This window comes from Saccopteryx bilineata, chromosome 9, assembly GCF_036850765.1.
Source record: "Saccopteryx bilineata isolate mSacBil1 chromosome 9, mSacBil1_pri_phased_curated, whole genome shotgun sequence".
In the NCBI taxonomy this organism is placed as follows: domain Eukaryota; kingdom Metazoa; phylum Chordata; class Mammalia; order Chiroptera; family Emballonuridae; genus Saccopteryx; species Saccopteryx bilineata.
This window is the reverse complement of record NC_089498.1, coordinates 9475758-9494254: the sequence shown is the minus strand read 5'-3', so window position 1 is coordinate 9494254 and position 18497 is coordinate 9475758. Positions and strand designations below refer to the sequence as shown.

Genomic DNA, 18497 nt, shown 5'->3' with positions numbered 1-18497 from the left:
CTGATGACTCCAGGTACCTCACAAAGGTGGAATGTCACATGGTATTTGTCTTTGTTTGAGTGGCTTATTTCACTCAGCGTAATGTCCTCAAAATCCATCCATGTCGTAGCATATGCAGAATTTCCTCCCTTTAAGTGGCTGAATAACAGTTCACTGTATTATAGATCACATTTTGTTATCCTGTCATCCATCAAAGGATGCCTAGATTGCTTCTACCCTTTGGTTATTGTGAATATGCTGGTATGAACATTGCTGTACAAATATCTCTTCGAGACCCTGCTTCCAATTACTTTGGGTATATACTGTGAAGTGGAAATTCCAGGTAGTATGGTAATTCTGTTTTTAATTTTTTGAGGAACACCCATACTGTTTGGCTAATGGCTGAATCATTTTGCAAGGGTCCCAAGTTCACATTCTTGCCAATGCTTATTTTCTGTTTTTTTTTGTTTTGTTTTATAGTCGTCTTCCGCCTTTGTCAGAATGTTTGTTTCCCCTGGATCCTCTGGGAGATGCTTAGGTTATGAGGGTGGAGCTCTTACGAATGGATTAGTGCTCTAATAAAAGAAACCTCACCAAGCTTCCTATCCCTTCCACCACATGAGGGCGAGTAAGTCTTCAACCTAGAAGAGGGCCTTTCTCCTGACTATGTTTGCACCCTAATCTCAGACTTCTAGCCTCCAGAACAGTACGAAATAAATTTGTATATTTTTACGAGCCTGGGATACTTTGTTGTAACAGCCCAACTGTATAAAGACATCATCCTAAGGGGTATAAGGTGATTTTCGCTTTTTTTTTTTTTTTTTTTTTTTTTTATGCTTCTTGTAACACAAGGCGAGGCAGAAGAGAAAGAACAAGCATGGTCAGATTTAAGAGCCTTGACTTTATTCAAACAGCCTGCATTCAAATCCTGGCTTTACCACGTTCTAGCTATGTGATCTGTGATCTTAAAAACAAGCAACAGGCCCAAAATGAAGTCACTTATGCTAAGCCCCACATCCTCCATACTCAATTACAGTTCTGCCTCTCCCAGAAATGAGATCTTAAACGAGTCAGTTAGGAGTCCCCTGACCCCCACTAGTTAATTAATCTGCCTGATTGACCCCTGCCATTCCTTAAGAGAAAGTAACTTTGCAATAATCAACATATTTTGTTTTGTTTTTGCCTATTATACCTTTCTTGTTCCTGTTCCCTTTGGCCGCTAAAAATCTTTCATTTTGTGCAGCTTCTTGGGGCTTCTTTCTATTTGCTTGATTGGATACTGCCCAATTCAAATTGATTTTTGCTTAAAGAAACTTTTAAAAATGTTATGCCTTAGTTTACTTTTCCACAGAACTTATGCAAATTACTCTATTGCCTCATTATAGAATGGTTATAGCAATCATACCCTTCTTCTAGAATCTGGAAGGTTTAAGGGTCAAGTAAGATGATGTATTTAAGGGTAATGAACACAAGGCAATACATTTATCAATTCTTTCTCTTATGTCAATTTTAAAAGAATCATCTCCATGCCAAAGTAATAAATCTTCTCCTATTTCCCACTTTGAAATTCCTTTATAGCTTTGATTTTTGGTGTTTTTTTTTTCATATGCCATGCAGAAGGGTAGCCAATTGTTTCAACACTTTTCACTGACTAGTGAGTTCTTTTGTCACTGACTTTGTCATCTGCTTCTTCCAGCTACATAGCTGTCTGGTTTTGGACTCTGTCCAGTTCTCTGTTCCTGAGCTGATACCGCTACCTAGAGCTTTAAATTTTATTTATTAATTGATTTTAGAGACAGAGAAAACAAGACAGAGAGAGAGAAAAAGAAACAAGATTTGTTGTTCCACTTACTTATGCACTCATTGGTGGCCTCTTGTATGTGCCCGGACTGGAGATCGAACCGGCAACCTTCGCATATCGGGACGATGCTCCAGCCAACTGAGCCACCCCTCCAGGGCTCCCACTACTTCTTAATTAAGTTTTTTTTTTTTTTCTGAAGCTGGAAACGGGGAGAGACAGTCAGACAGACTCCCGCATGCGCCCGACCCAGTTCCACCCGGCACGCCCACCAGGGGGCGATGCTCTGCCCCTCCGGGGCGTCGCCCTGTCGCCACCAGAGCCACTCCAGCGCCTGAGGCAGAGGCCAAGGAGCCATCCCCAGCGCCCGGGCCATCCTTGCTCCAATGGAGCCTTGGCTGTGGGAGGGGAAGAGAGAAACAGAGAGGAAGGAGGGGGAGGGGGTGGAGAAGCAAATGGGCGCTTCTCCTATGTGCCCTGGCCGGGAATTGAACCCGGGTCCCCCGCACGCCAGGCCGACACTCAACCGTTGAGCCAACCGGCCAGGGCCTCCCACTACTTCTTAAAGCTTTAGAATAAGCGGTGCTAGCAAGTTAGAGCAGGCCTTCTGTTGTTGTTGTTGTTGTTTTGTTTATAAAACTGGCTTGGCTTTTCTTGCACTCTGATTTTCTTAAACTCAGCCTAATAGGTTAAAAAACAAATCCTGGTTGGCTTTTGAATGGACCGTTCAGAAAAGCTAACTGGGAGGAAAACTGACATGTTAACAGCATTGGGTCTTCCTACTGGGAAACCTTTCTCTCCCCAATTCTATTCTCCTTTCTCAGCCACCCAGGTGGAGCTGGGGGTTCTCTTTCGCCAAGGACTGGACCACAACCGCTGCAGATAAAGCTCTTATCACCCCACTTCCCCACGAAGAAAGAAGGAGCGGGGACAAACTGCCAAAGGAGAGTTGAACTCTGTTTTGGGAAGACAGGCTGTTCAGGGCCGTGACCTTGGAAACGCAACGGAAAGTTTCCTGTCCCAAGACAGGCCTGGGAGCCTCCCAGACTCTCCTGCAATGACTCTGAAACAGGCTGCTGTGTAGGGGTGACTGGAAAATTCCAGAAACAAGAGGCCTTTAGTTCTGGGGCTGGTTTTAACTTCCCCCGGTCCCACTATACAGATGAAGTGAGGCTGAGAGAGGGAAGAAGAGACACAGCTCTATGGACCTGGTCTCTTCTCTTTCCCCAGAGTTGATCTGGGCTTAGCAGGAGGACCAAGGGCCATCTGAGGGTGAAAAGGACAGACTCCGCCCATCTCAGCCCCACATATCAATAGAACAGTAGCCAAGTCCCATGGTTTCACTTTTCACTGGGGCAGTGCCTTCAGATTGGGTCCCCCTCCCCCACCCTCCTTCCCCTTTAAGAAGAGACCAGTCCTTGGCTCATGCCATTCATAGGATTTATTGTCACTCGGGCAAGGTGGCCCTGGGCCACCAGCACTATTTACAGCGTGTCACGGAGGGGCAGGGCCGCATCTCACTGGCAGCAGCTGCACTTCTGGGCCTCGGCCTCTGCCCCCTCTCCATCTTTGCACACACAGTCCTTCGTGCATTTCTCGCAGTCTGTGGGGCAGCAGGAGCAGCAGCCTGCAGAGAAGACAGGGGCATCCCATCGGACGGCCTCCCCCCCCACATCCACTCCCATCAAGGGCGGGGGGCGGGGGAAAGGAGGGTGCCCGGAGACTGGTCGCTGCCCCCTTCCTCCTCTCACACCTGGTTTGGCTCAGCAGCTATGGTGTGTCAGCTGTGTGCCGGGCTGCCTGTGGGAGGCGGTACCCAGTAACTAACCCCCAGCCCCTCGGGTGAGTGCAGGGTAGTAAGAAGCGAGGGAAATTCCTTGGCAGGTGGAATGGGGAAACTGAGACAGAGAGCTGAATAAACTGGCCGAGCTATTTACAGCCAGATACAGGAGGTCACCAGGGTGAGAAGCCTTGGGTGCCTAGCAACAAGCAAAACTGATGCTGGACCTGTCTCCAGGGTGGCCTTTCCTCCCCTGGCATAGCACTGGTCCTGCAGTCCCGACCCTTCCCTGACCTTTCCTCCCTAGAGAGGACATCTAGGGCTCAGCAGGCCCCAATGCCAAGACCAGCAGCAATGACTAACACCCCCTGCCCTGGCACTGACCAATCGGTGGAGACCCACCAGTCTGAATGGGCACACCTGGAAATGCTGACCACTATGCTATTGATATACCCTGAACCCTCCCCCTAAGTCCCCACCTTTGGAAAGCAGATAAAACCCCTCAAGACAAAGAAGCCAGCGTGTCCTCCTTGGGGCATGCCCACTTGAACCTCCTTTTCGAGTGAATTTTCTTTCTGCTAAACTCGCAACCGGGAGCAGCTGGCAGCGGCAGCCCCCTGACCCTGTCTCCAAGGCCCCTTTTCTCCGACTCTCCAATGAGCTGACAGCAGCCCCGCCCTGGCTCACGTCTTTCCTATGATTGTTTCTCGAGGGCCGAAGCCAAGCGGCTCTCCCCAGGCTTTCTCCTGTGGCTTCTCCCATCCTAGCCCTTCCTCGGCCCACTGGCCCAGCTTTAACAAACACACTCCCCAAATCACCTGGATTCATGTTATGAAATCCTTCCTGCACGAAGTCAAGAACCCACACACTATCGGCTGGCCCTAGACAGACCAGCTCGGGGCCCTGTCCCCTTTCTAGAACACAGGGGAGTCCAGGATGGTAGGGTCAGGCCCAGGCTGAGGGAGGGCTGGGCCTTGTGGAGAAAGCATCACAGGGTAAAAAGCCCCGAAAAGAGACTTTAACAATAAACTTGGGGGTGTAGAGATGGGACAGGCGGGGGGGGGGGGTCCAGGAGACCCATGGGGTCATCCACCCCTCGTCTTCCATGGGAAAGGGACCTTCCTCCCACCTCCTACTCCCTGTGTGCACTGCACTTCTGCATCTGGGGAGCCCCACAGAAGGTCAAATTGAGGGGAATTCACAAAGGCCTGAGAGGGGCCAAGGGACCCAAATTCCAGAGATAACCCCCAGCCTCACGAATGGCTTCCCTGGGCACAGGAGGTTTTAAGGGAAGAGGTTGGACCACCAGGGTAAGAGTTCTCAGTTCTGGCTGCCCATTAGAATCTTCTGGGAATTTCCAAAACCTCTTGCGCAGGCCTACTGGATCCATGACTGGGGGTGGGGCCAGGACAATGGTATCTTAAGGCCTCCCCAGGTGTTTCTGTTCCAGAGAGTCAGAAGCGGTGAGATGGAGGGCCTCGGGGTCTCTCCATTACGCATTACGCACAGGGCGGCTGGGGGAGCAGAGGGGCAGGGACAGAGGGGTTCCCACACTCACTCTTCTTGCAGGAGGTGCATTTGCACCCCTCACACTTGCAGGAGCCGGAGCAGGTGCAGGATCCACCTAGAGAGGGAGAAGCCACAGGAATGGTTCAAGTGTAAAACTCGGGTGGGACTCGGCCAGCAGGGAGAAGGTGGGCTGCCAAATCGCAGTGCCCTTTGGGATACAGCCGTGCCTACCTTTACCAGGTTCAAAATGGGGAATAGGGGTCCCTTCCCCCAATGTCCTTGACGCAAGGAAGCCATAGGGCATGGAATTCTTTGCCAACCAGGGGGCGCGCCATGCCGCAGCATGGGGGGGGGTGCTCACCAGTAGGGCAGGGGCAGGTCTCAGAGTCCATGTCGAGAAGAGATGCCGCTGGAGAAGGCGAACTGGCTTCTCCCGCAACTGGATGCTCTAGTGGCAGCAGGTGATGAGGTTTTTATAGCCCCAGGCGGGGGCGCGCATGCACAGCCCTCTGCGCGCTCCGCGCCCCCTCTCCATCTGGGCTCCCAGGCGCTGGCGGCAGCGCGCATTGCGGCAGCGGTCTCCCCCCCAACCCCACCCCAGTCGCACTCCTAAACCCCCCTCCCTGCGTGCAGCCACCCCACTTCCCACCCTGTGCACAGGAGAGGGCACCAAGCCAGCGTGCACGCGCGTGGGTGAGATCGAGGCTTCAGAGTTGGGAGAGCAATCGCCCCCCACGCCCCAGAGACATGGGTAGTTTCATGTGTCAATTTGACTGGGCTAAGAGGTGCCCAGCTAGCTGGTAAAACATTATTTCTGAGTGTGCCTGTGAGACCGTTTCCACAAGAGATTAGCATTTGAATGCCTGGCGCAAGTAAAGACTGCTCTCACCAATGTGGGTGAGCATCGGCCAACCTCTGGAGGCCCTGAACGGAAAAAAGGCAGAGGGAGGGCGAATTTACTCTCCGCCTGAGCTGAGACTTCCTTGTTCTCCCGCCGGGAGGCTGGCGATCCAGGCTGTCAGGTTTCCAACTCAGACTGAATTACAAAACCGCTTTCTGGATTTTCCAGCCGGCTGGGCGCAGACTGTGAGACTTCTCAGCCTCCATAATCCTGTGAGCCAAACGCTGTAATAAAGACACAATATTTATACACACCCGGTGGGGCAAAAGTGGGTTTACAGTTATGAGTACGTGGGACACAGTTTATTCTTGTATTATTATTTATTTATTATGTTATTTTCCATACAAATAACTGTAAACCCACCTTTGCCCCACCATATATATCTATTGTAGGTATATATTTGAACCAAATAGAGATCTGGAAGCAAGCTCTCAACAGACTAACAGACCCAGCTAAACGCTTCAGAGAACAACAGTTTGCAGTTTCTTTTATGCATCTGTGATTGGAGGGGAGAGAATGTAAGGAAGATTAAAAGAAGGTGAGAGAAAGCAAGACTGGGATCAGGTTAAAAAAGATCATAGACACAGACATCAGTGTGATTACAGGAGGGAAGGGGGTGGGGAGGTGGAGGAGTAGAGGAGGGTGAAGGGGGATAAATGGTGACGAGAGGAGACTTGAGTTGGGGTGGGGGGGACACAGTGCAGTGTCCAGATGACATACGATGCAGTGGCACACCTGAAACCCATGTCATGTTATCAAGCAATGTCACCCCAATAAAGTCAATTTAAAAAAAAGATTATGCGCTCTCTTGAGGGTGGCCACACTTTAGGAGTAGGGACCTGAAAGGGGGCATTTCAAAGGTATGTTAACTTAGATGTACAGAAACTATGGTCAGGGCTTGTTTAAGGCAAAGACAAGCCTTTGACTAAAGCAGTTTTACGCCTGTGGTGTGACTACTCACCGTGACCTGCCCAGTGAGGGATTTATAATCAGATCACCGTGTGAGGTTACTTTCCATAGAACCTTCTGAAGGTCCCGGTACTGAGGTTGAGAAACCCTGCTTCACTTTATCCTAGAACAACTCCAAGATGATTTTTAACAACCCAAACGTGTGGGGAAGGGAGTCCGGAGATTCAGAAAGCTGGCTTTCCAACCTCTGCCTTATCGCCAGCGTGCATCTTTGGACCTCTGCCTTATCTTCTGTCAAACGTGAATAGTCCAGGCTGGCCCCGCCTCCTTGACAAAGGTGTTTGGGGGATGACACATGAGAAAGCAAGTGAGAACACTTGCCTGGGGAGGTGGGTGGTGAGGCTGGGCACAGAGAGGAAGGAGCCACAGGCTAGCCTAGTGTAGTCACGTGGCCAAAATTTTCCAAGGTGGATTCAATGTCAAGTATGCAGTCCTTTCCTTGTCTTCAAAAGTAAATTGCAGGCCCTGGCCGGTTGGTTCAGTGGTAGAGCGTCGGCCTGGCGTGCAGGAGTCCCGGGTTCGATTCCCGGCCAGGGCACACAGGAGAAGCACCCATCTGCTTCTCCATCCCTCCCCCTCTCCTTCCTCTCTGTCTGTCTCTTCCCCTCCTGCAGCCAAGGCTCCATTGGAGCAAAGTTTTCCCAGGCGCTGAGGATGGCTCTGTGGCCTCTGCCTCAGGCACTAGAATGGCTCTAATTGTGGCAGAGCTATGCCCCAAGATGGGCAGAGCATCACCCCCTGGTGGGCATGCCGGGTGGATCCGGGTTGGGCGCATGCGGGAGTCTGTCTGACTGCCTTCCCGTTTCCAACTTCGGAAAAATACAAAAAAAAAAAAAAAAAAAGTAAATTGCACGGGTCAGGTCATGTGTGCCTCAGATTAATAAACACTCGGCTCTAGTTCCCTCCCACACTTCTTTCTTTTTTTTGTCCTTTGTTGTTGTTAGTGATTTGAGAGAGATCAGTTTGTTGCTTCACTTATTTCTGCATTCATTGGTTGATTCTTGTGTGTGACCTGACCCAGAATTGAACCTGCAACCTTGGTGTACTGAAATGACACTCTAGCCAACTGAGCTACCGGGCCAGGCCCCTTCTTTTCTATTTTCTTTACTTTTCAAATAGAAGCTTACGGTATACACTGATTTATGAATGACTTCTCCCCATATGTGTCAGTAGATTATAAATATCTGCCCCTGAAAGTAGTTTTATTTCTATAATTTTATTTTAGTAGATTAATCTCACAGTCTATTTAACCAATCTCTGACTTTGAGACATTTTTGCTGTTTTCAAATCTCCCCTGTTCTAATCCATGCTCTGGTCAACATCTTGGTGGCTTTTGTGTATGTACATTTATGATTTTTTTTTTCCCTAGGAGACATTGTTTAAAGTAGAATTTCTGACTCAAAGTATACATTATTTTTTCCTTTTCAAACAGTATTTACTTATTTTAATGAAAGCTATGTCAGTAAATTTTGGAAAAGTCAGAAAAATAGAAAGAAGGAAAAATATCTACAGTTTGAACACAACCACTGTTAACATTTTAGTTAACATTTTGTATTCTATATGGCTTCTTTTTAGAAAAAAAATTATTGCATAACTAATTTGTAGCCTATAATCTGCTTTAGATTTTTTTTAATGCAACCATTTCTTTTATGGGTGAAGCTTGCTTATTTGTCTAAGATTGTGATCGTAATCACTTCCTGTGCATTTTTGGCGGCTGTGTCATATCCTACCATGTGCGCGGGCCCGGCTTACTTGATCAATTTCATAGACTTGGATTTGTGCTTGTTTCCAGTTCTCACAATTAATTATAAATAGTACCCGCAATGAACCGTTTTGTGAGGCTTCTCCCTGCTCCCTGAATTCATGGTGCATTACTCAGAATAGATTTCCAGAACTGAAACTATTGGGTCAAATGGGCAAAAAACATTTTCATGGTTCATTGATGTACAATGCCGAATTATTTTAGAAGCCTTATGTCCTGTGAATCCGGGTGGTTTAAACATTGTTTAGGCCTTTTACACCTATGGCTTGTTCTGATGGATCTTCCCAGCATGATGTCTGAGGGGTCTGGGCCCATAATCCAGCCGGACTGAGGCAGGAACAGCCTACTTAACCCTTGTATTAATACAATCTCCAAGAGCTCAAAGTACTTCCTACTTCAGCTGCCTTTGGGACTGGAGCACCCCCTGCAGGCTATACAAGCAACTTCCTTCCTCAACCTGTGACCTGGGCTCCATTTCTCTTTCCCCATCAAGCCCTCCTCTGGTCTCTATCCAAGTTGGAATATGTCCTGATCAGGTGCAGATTATGTCCCAGCCTGTCCGAGGTCTCCATTGTCTTCCTTAGGCAACACAGGAACACAATCCATGGTGTGTCAGCCTTCTGACTCAGCACTTTCCTGCTCCAGGAAGCTTGGCCGTGAGAAAGCTCTTCTTTTTCTTGATCTCAAATTGTTTCCTTGGTGTTTCCTCTGCTTAAGTTCAAGGTCATGTGTAACCAGTCTGCTTATGTTTCACTTCCACTCCCCCACCCCTGGTTCATCTTCCCACATGGTCTTCACACTTCTTTCTCAGACGGCTCTGTCGGAATTGGGGTCTTCTCTGAGTCTCAGTTTCCCCACCTGTAGAAAGCAGATAGTAGTTCCCAGCCTGCAGGGTTGTTCCAAATATCAGCAATTATAGCCATAAAGAGCCTACCCCAGACTTTGACTCAAGATGGTCGACTGAAAACATGCCTTACCTCTGTGTGCCTTGGTATCCCTACCTGTGAAATGGGGTCATTTTGTAACAATTGAATGAAAATAATGCGTGGGAGATGTTGGACCCAGTGCTGACAGGTAGTGAGTGTTCAATATTTTAACCTATTTTTAGACTACTTGATTCTTTTAAGTAAGAGATCCCATGAACCATCGATTCTTAACCGAGAGATGGCTTCGGGGGCCTGTGAATTTCTCACGACTACATGTAAAATTGAGTGAGGGTATTGGTATGTGTGTTTTTAGGGAGAGGAAGCTTCGTTGCTGTTGTTGAATGACAAGTTCTCAGACGGGTTTACTGTCCCTGCGCTGCCTGGTCCCAGGCGCAGCGCTACGCTCAGTGGGCCTGAAAAAGACCGAAAAACTTTGTCGCAGCCTCAATTGCCATTGGCAGCTCTACTATGGCAGTGATTTTTGCCTTATCCCCCCTATTATTTAAACTATTTGTTTCATTCATTTTTTTCTTGTTTTGTCAATTTATTTTTTGAAAGTTTAATTTAAAAAAAATTTTCTTTCACATTTTCTTTTTGGTGGAAAAACTCGAACTTGGCAAAGCACTTCCTATATAAGGGAAAACACTTGCCAAGATTCCCAGGATATCAGGGGCATTGCCCTGTGTGTGTGTATGTGTGTGTGTGTGTGTGTGATGCTATGTGTCGTACACACTTGTACAGGCCCGGGCTATCCCTGGGAGGTTCCATCACTACAGTAGTCTTAGGGAGGAGGAACGGGCACAGAGGACACTCCTGTTTGTCATTGGTGACAGGAGACTCACACCCTTTGTATCTTTCGTGTTTTGTAGATTGGGTAGGTGGACCTATTTAAAAATAACTAATTTTGACCCTGGCCGGTTGGCTCAGCGGTAGAGCGTCGGCCTGGCGTGTGGGGGACCCGGGTTCGATTCCCGGCCAGGGCACATAGGAGAAGCGCCCATTTGCTTCTCCACCCCTCTCCCCCTCCTTCCTCTCTGTCTCTCTCTTCCCTTCCCGCAGCCAAGGCTCCATTGGAGCAAAGATGGCCCGGGCGCTGGAGATGGCTCCTTGGCCTCTGCCCCAGGCACTAGAGTGGCTCTGGTCGCGGCAGAACGACGCCCTGGAGGGGCAGAGCATCTTCCCCTGGTGGGCGTGCCGGGTGGATCCCAGTCGGGCGCATGCGGGAGTCTGTCTGTCTCTCCTTGTTTCCAGCTTCAGAAAAATATAAATAAATAAATAAATAAATTAATTAATTAAAAAAACACTAATTTTAAAATAATCGAATATTCCTAGATAACCCACCCTTCTCCAGAGTTATTGTAGGCCTTGAACGGGAGCACGTGTGTGAGATGCTCAGCACAGTGGCCGGTGCATTCTAAGAGGTGCATAGAGGGTGCACGTGTTACGAAACTTCATTGGAATCGTGCTGGGGTAGTGAGAGCTCTGAGCTGCCCATTGGCTGTCTGGGAGAAATAATAAAACCTCATTTTCTCTTTACATTGATTTCTGTGAAATGGAGAAGCTTTAATGAATGAGCAGAACCAGTTTCTCCCGGTTCACATCTGCCCTGTTAACCTGTCCTCTAGGTTGGCTCAAATAACCAAGCCAGGGAAGCTAATGCCCTTAGTCCTAGACCTTGAGGATTTCCACTAGATCCTCACAGACCTCCTAGCTGTTCACGGCTGATTCAATGCTGAAGTCCCTTCAACAGCACCATTAATAACACTCTGCCAGGAGAGCCTGGCTGAGATAGGCTTTGATACCCCCAAGCAGATCCTGTACAAGTAGTTTCTTTGGGTGGGGACCCCAGGAAGCAATAATAAGAGAATGGAGAAGTGAGGCAGAGGTGGAAGGAAGCCAATAGGACGTTAATGTTAATGGGCAGGTTACTGCAGTGGTCAGCTGGGGCTCAACTCTGCTGGGGACTCTGGGGGACGATATGGTCCGGGTCAACGATTTGTCCCACCGTTAGGGTCAAGATACTGGGGGTATTTATTTTATCTACTAATTCCTGTTTGTCATCGGTTAAAGGTTGTTCCCAGTGGGCTTGACTACCCAGTCCTCCCCGCTACCCTGTATTTGCATCAAGAAAGTTCAGGCACCTCACCGGTGGTAGCACAGTAGATAGAGCAGGCATGGCCAACATGCGGCCCGCAGGCCGGATCCGGGCCATGTAATGAGTTTATGTGGCCCGCGATTAAATTTTTAATATTCTCTGCTACTTTAAAATCTCAGCTACTCAGCCTGACCAGGTGGTGGCGCAGTGGATAGAGCATCGGACTGGGATGCGGAAGGACCCAGGTTCGAGACCCCGAGGTCGCCAGCTTGAGTGCGGGCTCATCTGGCATGAGCAAAGAGCTCACCAGCTTGGACCCAAGGTCGCTGGCTCCAGCAGGGGGTTACTTGGTCTGCTGAAGGCCCACGGTCAAGGCACATGTGAGAAAGCAATCAATGAACAACTAAGAAGTCGCAACGCGCAAAGAGAAACTGATGATTGATGCTTCTCATCTCTCTCCATTCCTGTCTGTCTGTCCCTGTCTATCTCTGCCTCTGTAAAAAAACAAAAAAAAAAAAAAAACAAAAAAAAAAAAACAAACAAACAAAAAAAAAAATCTCAGCTACTCAGAAGCGGAAATGTCTTTGATTATTGGAAATTGAGATATTTAAGAAGATAGTGATACGCGGAAAAGAATTCTGCGTGTGACTAATCTAGGGTTAACTTCCAATAATTGGTTGAATGGATTTGCGATACTTCTTTATTTTTTTAAAAAATATTCCATTATAAAGATTTACAACTTTTGTACTGGTCTGTACTCAATATGAACTGTTTGACATTTAGTGGCGATGTGAAACCCACATTCTTTTAGGTAGAGTTTGCCAGTGCGCACCCAAGGTCAAACAATTCGTTATTTTTGTGGTCAAGTGTGCTGAGTCAAGTGGCATTGTAGCATAGACAATAGCTGCAGTTGATAACTGAAAACGTGTCCAGGCTGTTTGTAAAACAAAATAATTGTTTTATTTGTGATATAACCCCTTCAAGCTCATTCTACTAATTAAATATTATTTCGATTGATTGTGATACAGTTTGGATAGTTATATGGTATGTAATTATATTTTTATTAAAATAATATTGTATATTATCCCTGGCTGGTTGGCTCAGTGGTAGAGCATTGGCCTGGTGTGCAGGAGTCCCGAGTTCGATTCCTGGCCAGGGCACACAGGAGAAGAGCCCATCTGCTTCTCCACCCCTCCCCCTCTCCTTCCTCTCTGTCTCTCTCTTCCCCTCCCGCAGCCAAGGCTCCGTTGGAGCAAAGTTGGCCCGGGCGCTGAGGATGGCTCCATAGCCTCTGCCTCAGGTGCTAGAATGGCGCTGGTTGCAACAGAGCAATGCTCCAGATGGGCAGAGCATTGCCCCCTGGTAGGCATGCCAGTGGATCCTGGTCAGGCGCATGCGAGAGTCTGTCTGACTGCCTCCCTGTTCCAGCTTCAGAAAAATACAAAATAAATAAATAAATAAATAAATAAAAATAATATTGTATATTAAAATTTTTTTCACTCACTAACATTTATTCATAAACAAATTACATAATAAAATTTTGTTTACTTAAATGAATCGTTTTTGTATTTAACACTTTTTAATTTTAATATTTCACCCGGCCTGTGAGAAATGTTTTCTTTCTAATCTGGCCCGGGGACAAAACCTGTTGGCCACGCCTGGGATAGAGTGTTGACCTGGGATGCTGAGGATCCAGGTTCAAACCCCCAAGGTTGCTGGTTTGAGCGCAGGCTCACCAGCTTGAGCGCGGGGTCGTCAGATTGAGAATGGGATCATTACATGATCCCATGGTTGCTGGCTTGAAGCCTAAGGTTGCTGGCTTGAGCCCAAGGTCACTGGCTGGAACCCCTGGTCAAGGCATATATGAGAAGCAATCAAAGAACAGCTAAAGTGAAGCAATTACAAGTTGATGCTTCTCATGTCTCTCTCTTTTTGTCTGTTTCTCTCTCCCTTTCTCTCTCTAATAAAAAAAAAGTTCAGACATCAGGAGAAAGCCCGTAGGCAGAGCTGTATGAGCATGCCTTTAGTTGTCATGCGCAGAAGGGGTGCAGGCTGGCAACCACTGCATCTGCAAGCGAGTCAGACGTTCTTGGGCCTTCTGGGTTAGAGTAAAGCAGTGCTCTGACCACCAGACAACCATGAGTGAAAATTTTATTGCTCCAAGACTTTACACGAATGTCCCAACACCTCACTGGGGCAAATATAGAAAAGGCACAATCATTTTAACTAAGTCACTGTACAGACGCTTCCCGGCCTCACCCTCAGCATGGTGGGTGCATTTCAGTGGCAGCAGCTGCACTTGTCTGAGCCTCCTTTGCATATGCAGCCCCGGGCACACTTGGCACAGCCCGGGGGACAGCAGGAACAGCAACCTGGAAGGGTCAGGACATGGACAGATCAGCTTTGGGCCCACACTGCTCCCTTACCGCTTCCCTTCTCGCCACTTAGGGGAAGTAGGAAGAGAAAAGCCTGCCACGGGCTCCAATCCACAGTCACAAAAGCTCTTGGAGCCTGACCAGGCGGTGGCACAGTGGATAGAGTGTCGGACTGGGATGCCGAGGACCCAAGTTCAAGACCTTGAGGTCGCCTTCTTGAGCGCAGGCTCATCTGGTTTGAGCAAAGCTCACTAGCTTGGACCCAAGGTCGCTGGCTCGAGCAAGGGGTCACTCGGTCTGCTGAAGGACCGCGGTCAAGGCACATATGTGAAGCAATCAATGAACACTAAGGTATCGCAACGAAAAACTGATGATTGATGCTTCTCATCTCTCTCCGTTCCTGTCTGTCTGTCTCTATCCCTCTCTCTGACTCTCTCTCTGTCTCTGAAGAAAAAAAAAAAAAAAGCTCTTGGACTGTACGTTGTGGGATGTTGAGGCTGGAAGGGCTATCAGAGACCGTGCCATGTCTATCAGAGGCCCAGGGGAGGGGAGCGGTTTGCCCAAGATTGTCGGACAGTGGCTGATCTGAGATCAAAACCCAGAGCTCCTGACTGCTGGCCAGTGTTCTCTTCCCTTCACCACTGGGCAGGTTGGACCCTCCGCTCAGTCCTCTTCCTACTCCCAACACCTGGGACACTGTGGACACCCTCACCCAGGAGGACAGCAGCCCTGGGGGGCACAGCTCTCAGTTCGGATGGCTCCCAAGTGGGTAGAAGACATCCAGACCTCCCTCCTACCCGCCGTGGCTGGAGGGTTGAGGACGGAGGGAATATACTTCCTTAGCTGCTGGCCCCTGGCTCCCCGGTCACCTGACTCACTTTTTCGACATGTTTTGCAGCTGCAGGTTGTGCATTTGCAGTCATCTCCACAGATGCAGATTCCTCCTAGAAGAGAGGACAGAGCCACACACGTGAGGACCGAGGCAGAGCAGGGAACCCAAGGTGTGCTGCAGACCGCCGCGGTGGCAGGGTTTCCGGACTGTCCTACGGCAGTGGCTGAGCAAGAGGGTGAAGATGCTGCCGACCATCATCCCAGGTGGCGAGGATTGTCCAGGGGTTCCCAGTCATGGTCCACCCATGGAAACCAGAGCAGCTGCCTCAGCATCCCCATTAAACATCTAGATTCCTGGGGCCAGCCACTGAGACCCGCTGACTCACAGGTCTGGGTGGGGAAAGGGAGGTGGAGTTTTTAACAAGCAACACAGATGATTCTGCTGTAGAATCAGGTTTGGGACCCACTGGACTAGGCCAGCGCCACCAAGACCAATGCTCCCAGGGACTGTTGAAGTCTTTTGTACCCTCCTCCACGTTTCCAGGTGCCAGGCAACATGGGAACCTTGAATGGTTAGGAGGGAGAGCAAAGGGCATAGACAAGTCCAAAGGGACAGCCATAGGCATTGCTGTTTCTGTATCATAAAAACCATCTACACTTAAACAAAAAAATCATCCTAAGGCCCTGGCCGGTTGGCTCAGCAGTAGAGCGTCGGCCCGGCGTGTAGAATTCCCGGGTTTGATTCCCGGTCAGGGCACACAGGAGAAGCGCCCATCTGCTTCTCCATCCCTTCCCCTCTCCTTTCTCTCTGTCTTTCTCTTCCCCTCTCGCAGCCAAGGCTCCACTGGAGCAAAGTTGCCCTGGGCGCTGAGGACGGCTCCATGGCTTCCGCCTCAGGTGCTAGAATGGCTCCTGTTGCAATGGAGCAATGCCCCAGATGGGCAGAGCATCACCCCTGGTGAGCACGCCAAGTAGATTCTGGTTGGGCGCATACGGGGAGTCTGTCTATCTGCCGCCCCGCTTCTCACTTTGGAATAATACCAAAAAAAAAAAAAAGAGATCATCCTACCTATCATTTTGGATTTCAAGATGCTGGACGCTCCTGTCTCTTTGGTAGGATTTGGTACAGACAAGTCCTGTTAAGGACCATGGAGGCTTGTGAGATATCTTCATATCATGTCTCAAGACCATAAAACTCAGTATGGCTTTGAACTCTGGCCCCTCTCCTCCCAGCCAACATGCTTCTATGGAATTAAGTGGTTTCAGAGCCTTGGGAGTCCACACACACTTCTAATGGCTCCCCTGACATGTAATTCTAGCACTTTCACAGCTTCCCTGGGAGGCGGGCAGTGGGGGACGAGTGACCTGTGTTCTGATGAGGAAACAGGCTGTCACAGACTGAGAGCAGCTTGCCAGGGTCTGGGTTGGAGCTCTTCTCCTGTCCTGGTGGCAGCCCTTAAGGGCCTGCTGCTGAGTCCCCCCACAGTCATTCCAGACCAGGTTATTGATTCCAGCAAATCAGGCTGGTGGCCAACAGAGGGTAAGAGCGGCCCCAGGGGTCTCCAGTCTGAAACAAACACCACTTGACGGCTCCTAACTGCAGGAAGAGAAGCGTTCACCAGACACTCACGGGCTCCCTGGAGGAAGCTGGGACAAGGTCCCAAAGCCCAAGGGTGGGCATCCTCACTCACCAGACATACAGGAGCATTCCCTGGGGTCCATGGTCCAGGTGTCCAAGAGGCTCCCGTGCTGTCTGTGCCGGAGAAAGGGGGCTGAGTGAGAAGCCACCGGAGGCTGCCTATTTATAGCCGTGTAGCTGTAGCTGTAGGTTCACTCCACCTCTCCCTGGGGCCAGACGCGCTGCTCACGGCCGGGCCAGACGCCTTGCACATGGACCAGCCAGATTCCATGGGCTGGGGGTGGGGAGAGCAGGCAGAGAAGGACAGAGGAAAGTGAGACTAGTCCAGTCTCAGGTGGCTTTTCTGAATGCTGTCACCATTCAGAAAGGGAAAAGGGGGGGGGGCTGGACATAACCAGTAGAGAGTCCCTCCCAGCTTGTAGGTTAGTGGGGTCTTCATCACTCAGTCTGTAAGGAGCACTAGGGGCTTCAGTGTGACCCATGGGACCGTGGGTTTGAGCTGAGAACATCTAGAAGGAGAAAGGGATTAGTCTCATCGTCACCTGCTGGGCACCGGGGAAGGATAGGTAGGGGAAACATTGTAGTAATCCCAAAAATGATCCCTTCCGGAATGGAGGTCACAGCCCAGTAGGCGACCCAGGCACGTTCATTCATTCAACAACTTCCAAGGGCCAGCACTGTGCTGGGCACTGGGGAGCCAAAGATGCATAGAAATAGAGCTCATGGTTCAGAAGGTCAGGAGGACATCTCAGCCCAGGAAACCCACGACTGGGCAGGGCGTCTCTCAGAGTCCAGACACGGGAACCATCTTCGTGGGCCTGCATTGCCAGCCCAGTGCCATCTCTTGGCAGGATCAGCTTCCCCCCACAGCTTGGGAGTGCCATCTCATCAATAACAATGCCTTAGAAGGTCTGCAGAGAGAGATGAGGATTTCCCCTCACCCTTGTCTAAGCCACCTCTCCTTCCTCCTCACCTGCCCGTCAACTCACTATCTGTGAGCTACCTTCTGCAATACCTGTCCAGGAATTGTTTCTACCTCAGACGACTGATGCTCTGACATTGTTTAACACCTCAACTGAATAATAGCAAAATCCAGTTCCCTAGCAGGAAGCTGTTTGCCAGCTTCTGGCTGTGCATGTTGACATGACTGTGCAGGGAGCAGTCGAGTCCCGCTGAACTGTGCCCCGGCTGTCCAGTTTCTTTCACAGGGCTTCCCCGCATCCACAGGCCCCATTTGTGCTTCAGCCCACCTACTAAGTCCCACTCCTTGATCTCTGCATGGCAGAAGGGAAACAAGGACACCCACAGGCCCTCCGAGACCAGGCAAGGGCTGGCAGGTGCAGCTACACCCACACTTAGAAAGTAACTCTTCAGAGACATGATTACTGGCCTTCTCAGGGGCTTCGAGGAGCCCTTTAAAATCTGATGAAAACTCTGAACCCTCTACCCAGAAAAAAAAAAGCACAAATATGCAACACTTTCTCACAAGTTCAAGGATTTTGTGGCTCTCCCAAATCCCACTGGTGGCCCCCACCCCCACCAGGGTTCCTGAGTTAAGAACGCTTCTGCAGAGAGGCGGTCTGCCTGCGACACCTCCCCTGTTACTGCACAGCAGTCGTAGCTTTTCCGAGCAGTGAGCTCCTCCTCCAGTTACGGCCTCTACTTTGGTCATAAGTCATGTCAACTGGTTATCTTAGAACAATGAAACAGGTTGTTCCAAAGAAGCTTCTAATATGCTCCACCACTTACAAAACACAAAATGAGAGGGTTTTCGTCTTGCCCCCTTTGCATAAAAGCTAAACACGTTCCTGTTCCTGCGTCCAGCAGTTTCTGCCAGAAAGAAGTTTCTGGGACTCATGGTCCAGGAATGAAGGTTCAGCCACAGGATGATGGCAGAGACCACTCCCCTGACATGGCTCCACTCCCTGGTCAA

General features: G+C 49.4%; 2 protein-coding genes across 2 annotated transcripts; both read right to left on the bottom strand.

Moving 5' to 3' along the window:
* Positions 1-3200: 3200 nt before the first annotated feature.
* On the bottom strand, positions 3201-6110 carry MT3 (metallothionein 3). The gene is made up of 4 exons (XM_066242769.1): positions 5956-6110; positions 5428-5514; positions 5116-5181; positions 3201-3404 (listed from the first exon to the last, which is right to left on the bottom strand). Exons 1-4 carry the CDS (start codon positions 5969-5971, stop codon positions 3295-3297), a joined length of 279 nt encoding a protein of 92 aa, XP_066098866.1. The 5' UTR covers positions 5972-6110; the 3' UTR covers positions 3201-3294.
* Positions 6111-13857: 7747 nt separating this feature from the next.
* MT4 (metallothionein 4) lies at positions 13858-16707 on the bottom strand. Its single transcript, XM_066243440.1, has 3 exons — positions 16617-16707; positions 14973-15038; positions 13858-14091 (listed from the first exon to the last, which is right to left on the bottom strand). Exons 1-3 carry the CDS (start codon positions 16645-16647, stop codon positions 14000-14002), a joined length of 189 nt encoding a protein of 62 aa, XP_066099537.1. The 5' UTR covers positions 16648-16707; the 3' UTR covers positions 13858-13999.
* Positions 16708-18497: the final 1790 nt, after the last annotated feature.

Bases quoted from the DNA above. Each gene is read 5' to 3' on its own strand.
- MT3 (XM_066242769.1), bottom strand. The intron at 5,182-5,427 runs GTGAGCACCCCC...CTCCCTCTCTAG, and splicing joins GACCTGCCCCTGCCCTACTG to GTGGATCCTGCACCTGCTCC. The intron at 3,405-5,115 runs GTGAGTGTGGGA...TCTTCTCTGCAG, and splicing joins ATGCACCTCCTGCAAGAAGA to GCTGCTGCTCCTGCTGCCCC.
- MT4 (XM_066243440.1), bottom strand. From the start codon at position 16,647: ATGGACCCCAGGGAATGCTCCTGTATGTCTG. The intron at 15,039-16,616 runs GTGAGTGAGGAT...CCTCTCTTCTAG, and splicing joins GGAATGCTCCTGTATGTCTG to GAGGAATCTGCATCTGTGGA. The intron at 14,092-14,972 runs GTGAGTCAGGTG...TGACCCTTCCAG, and splicing joins CTGCAAAACATGTCGAAAAA to GTTGCTGTTCCTGCTGTCCC.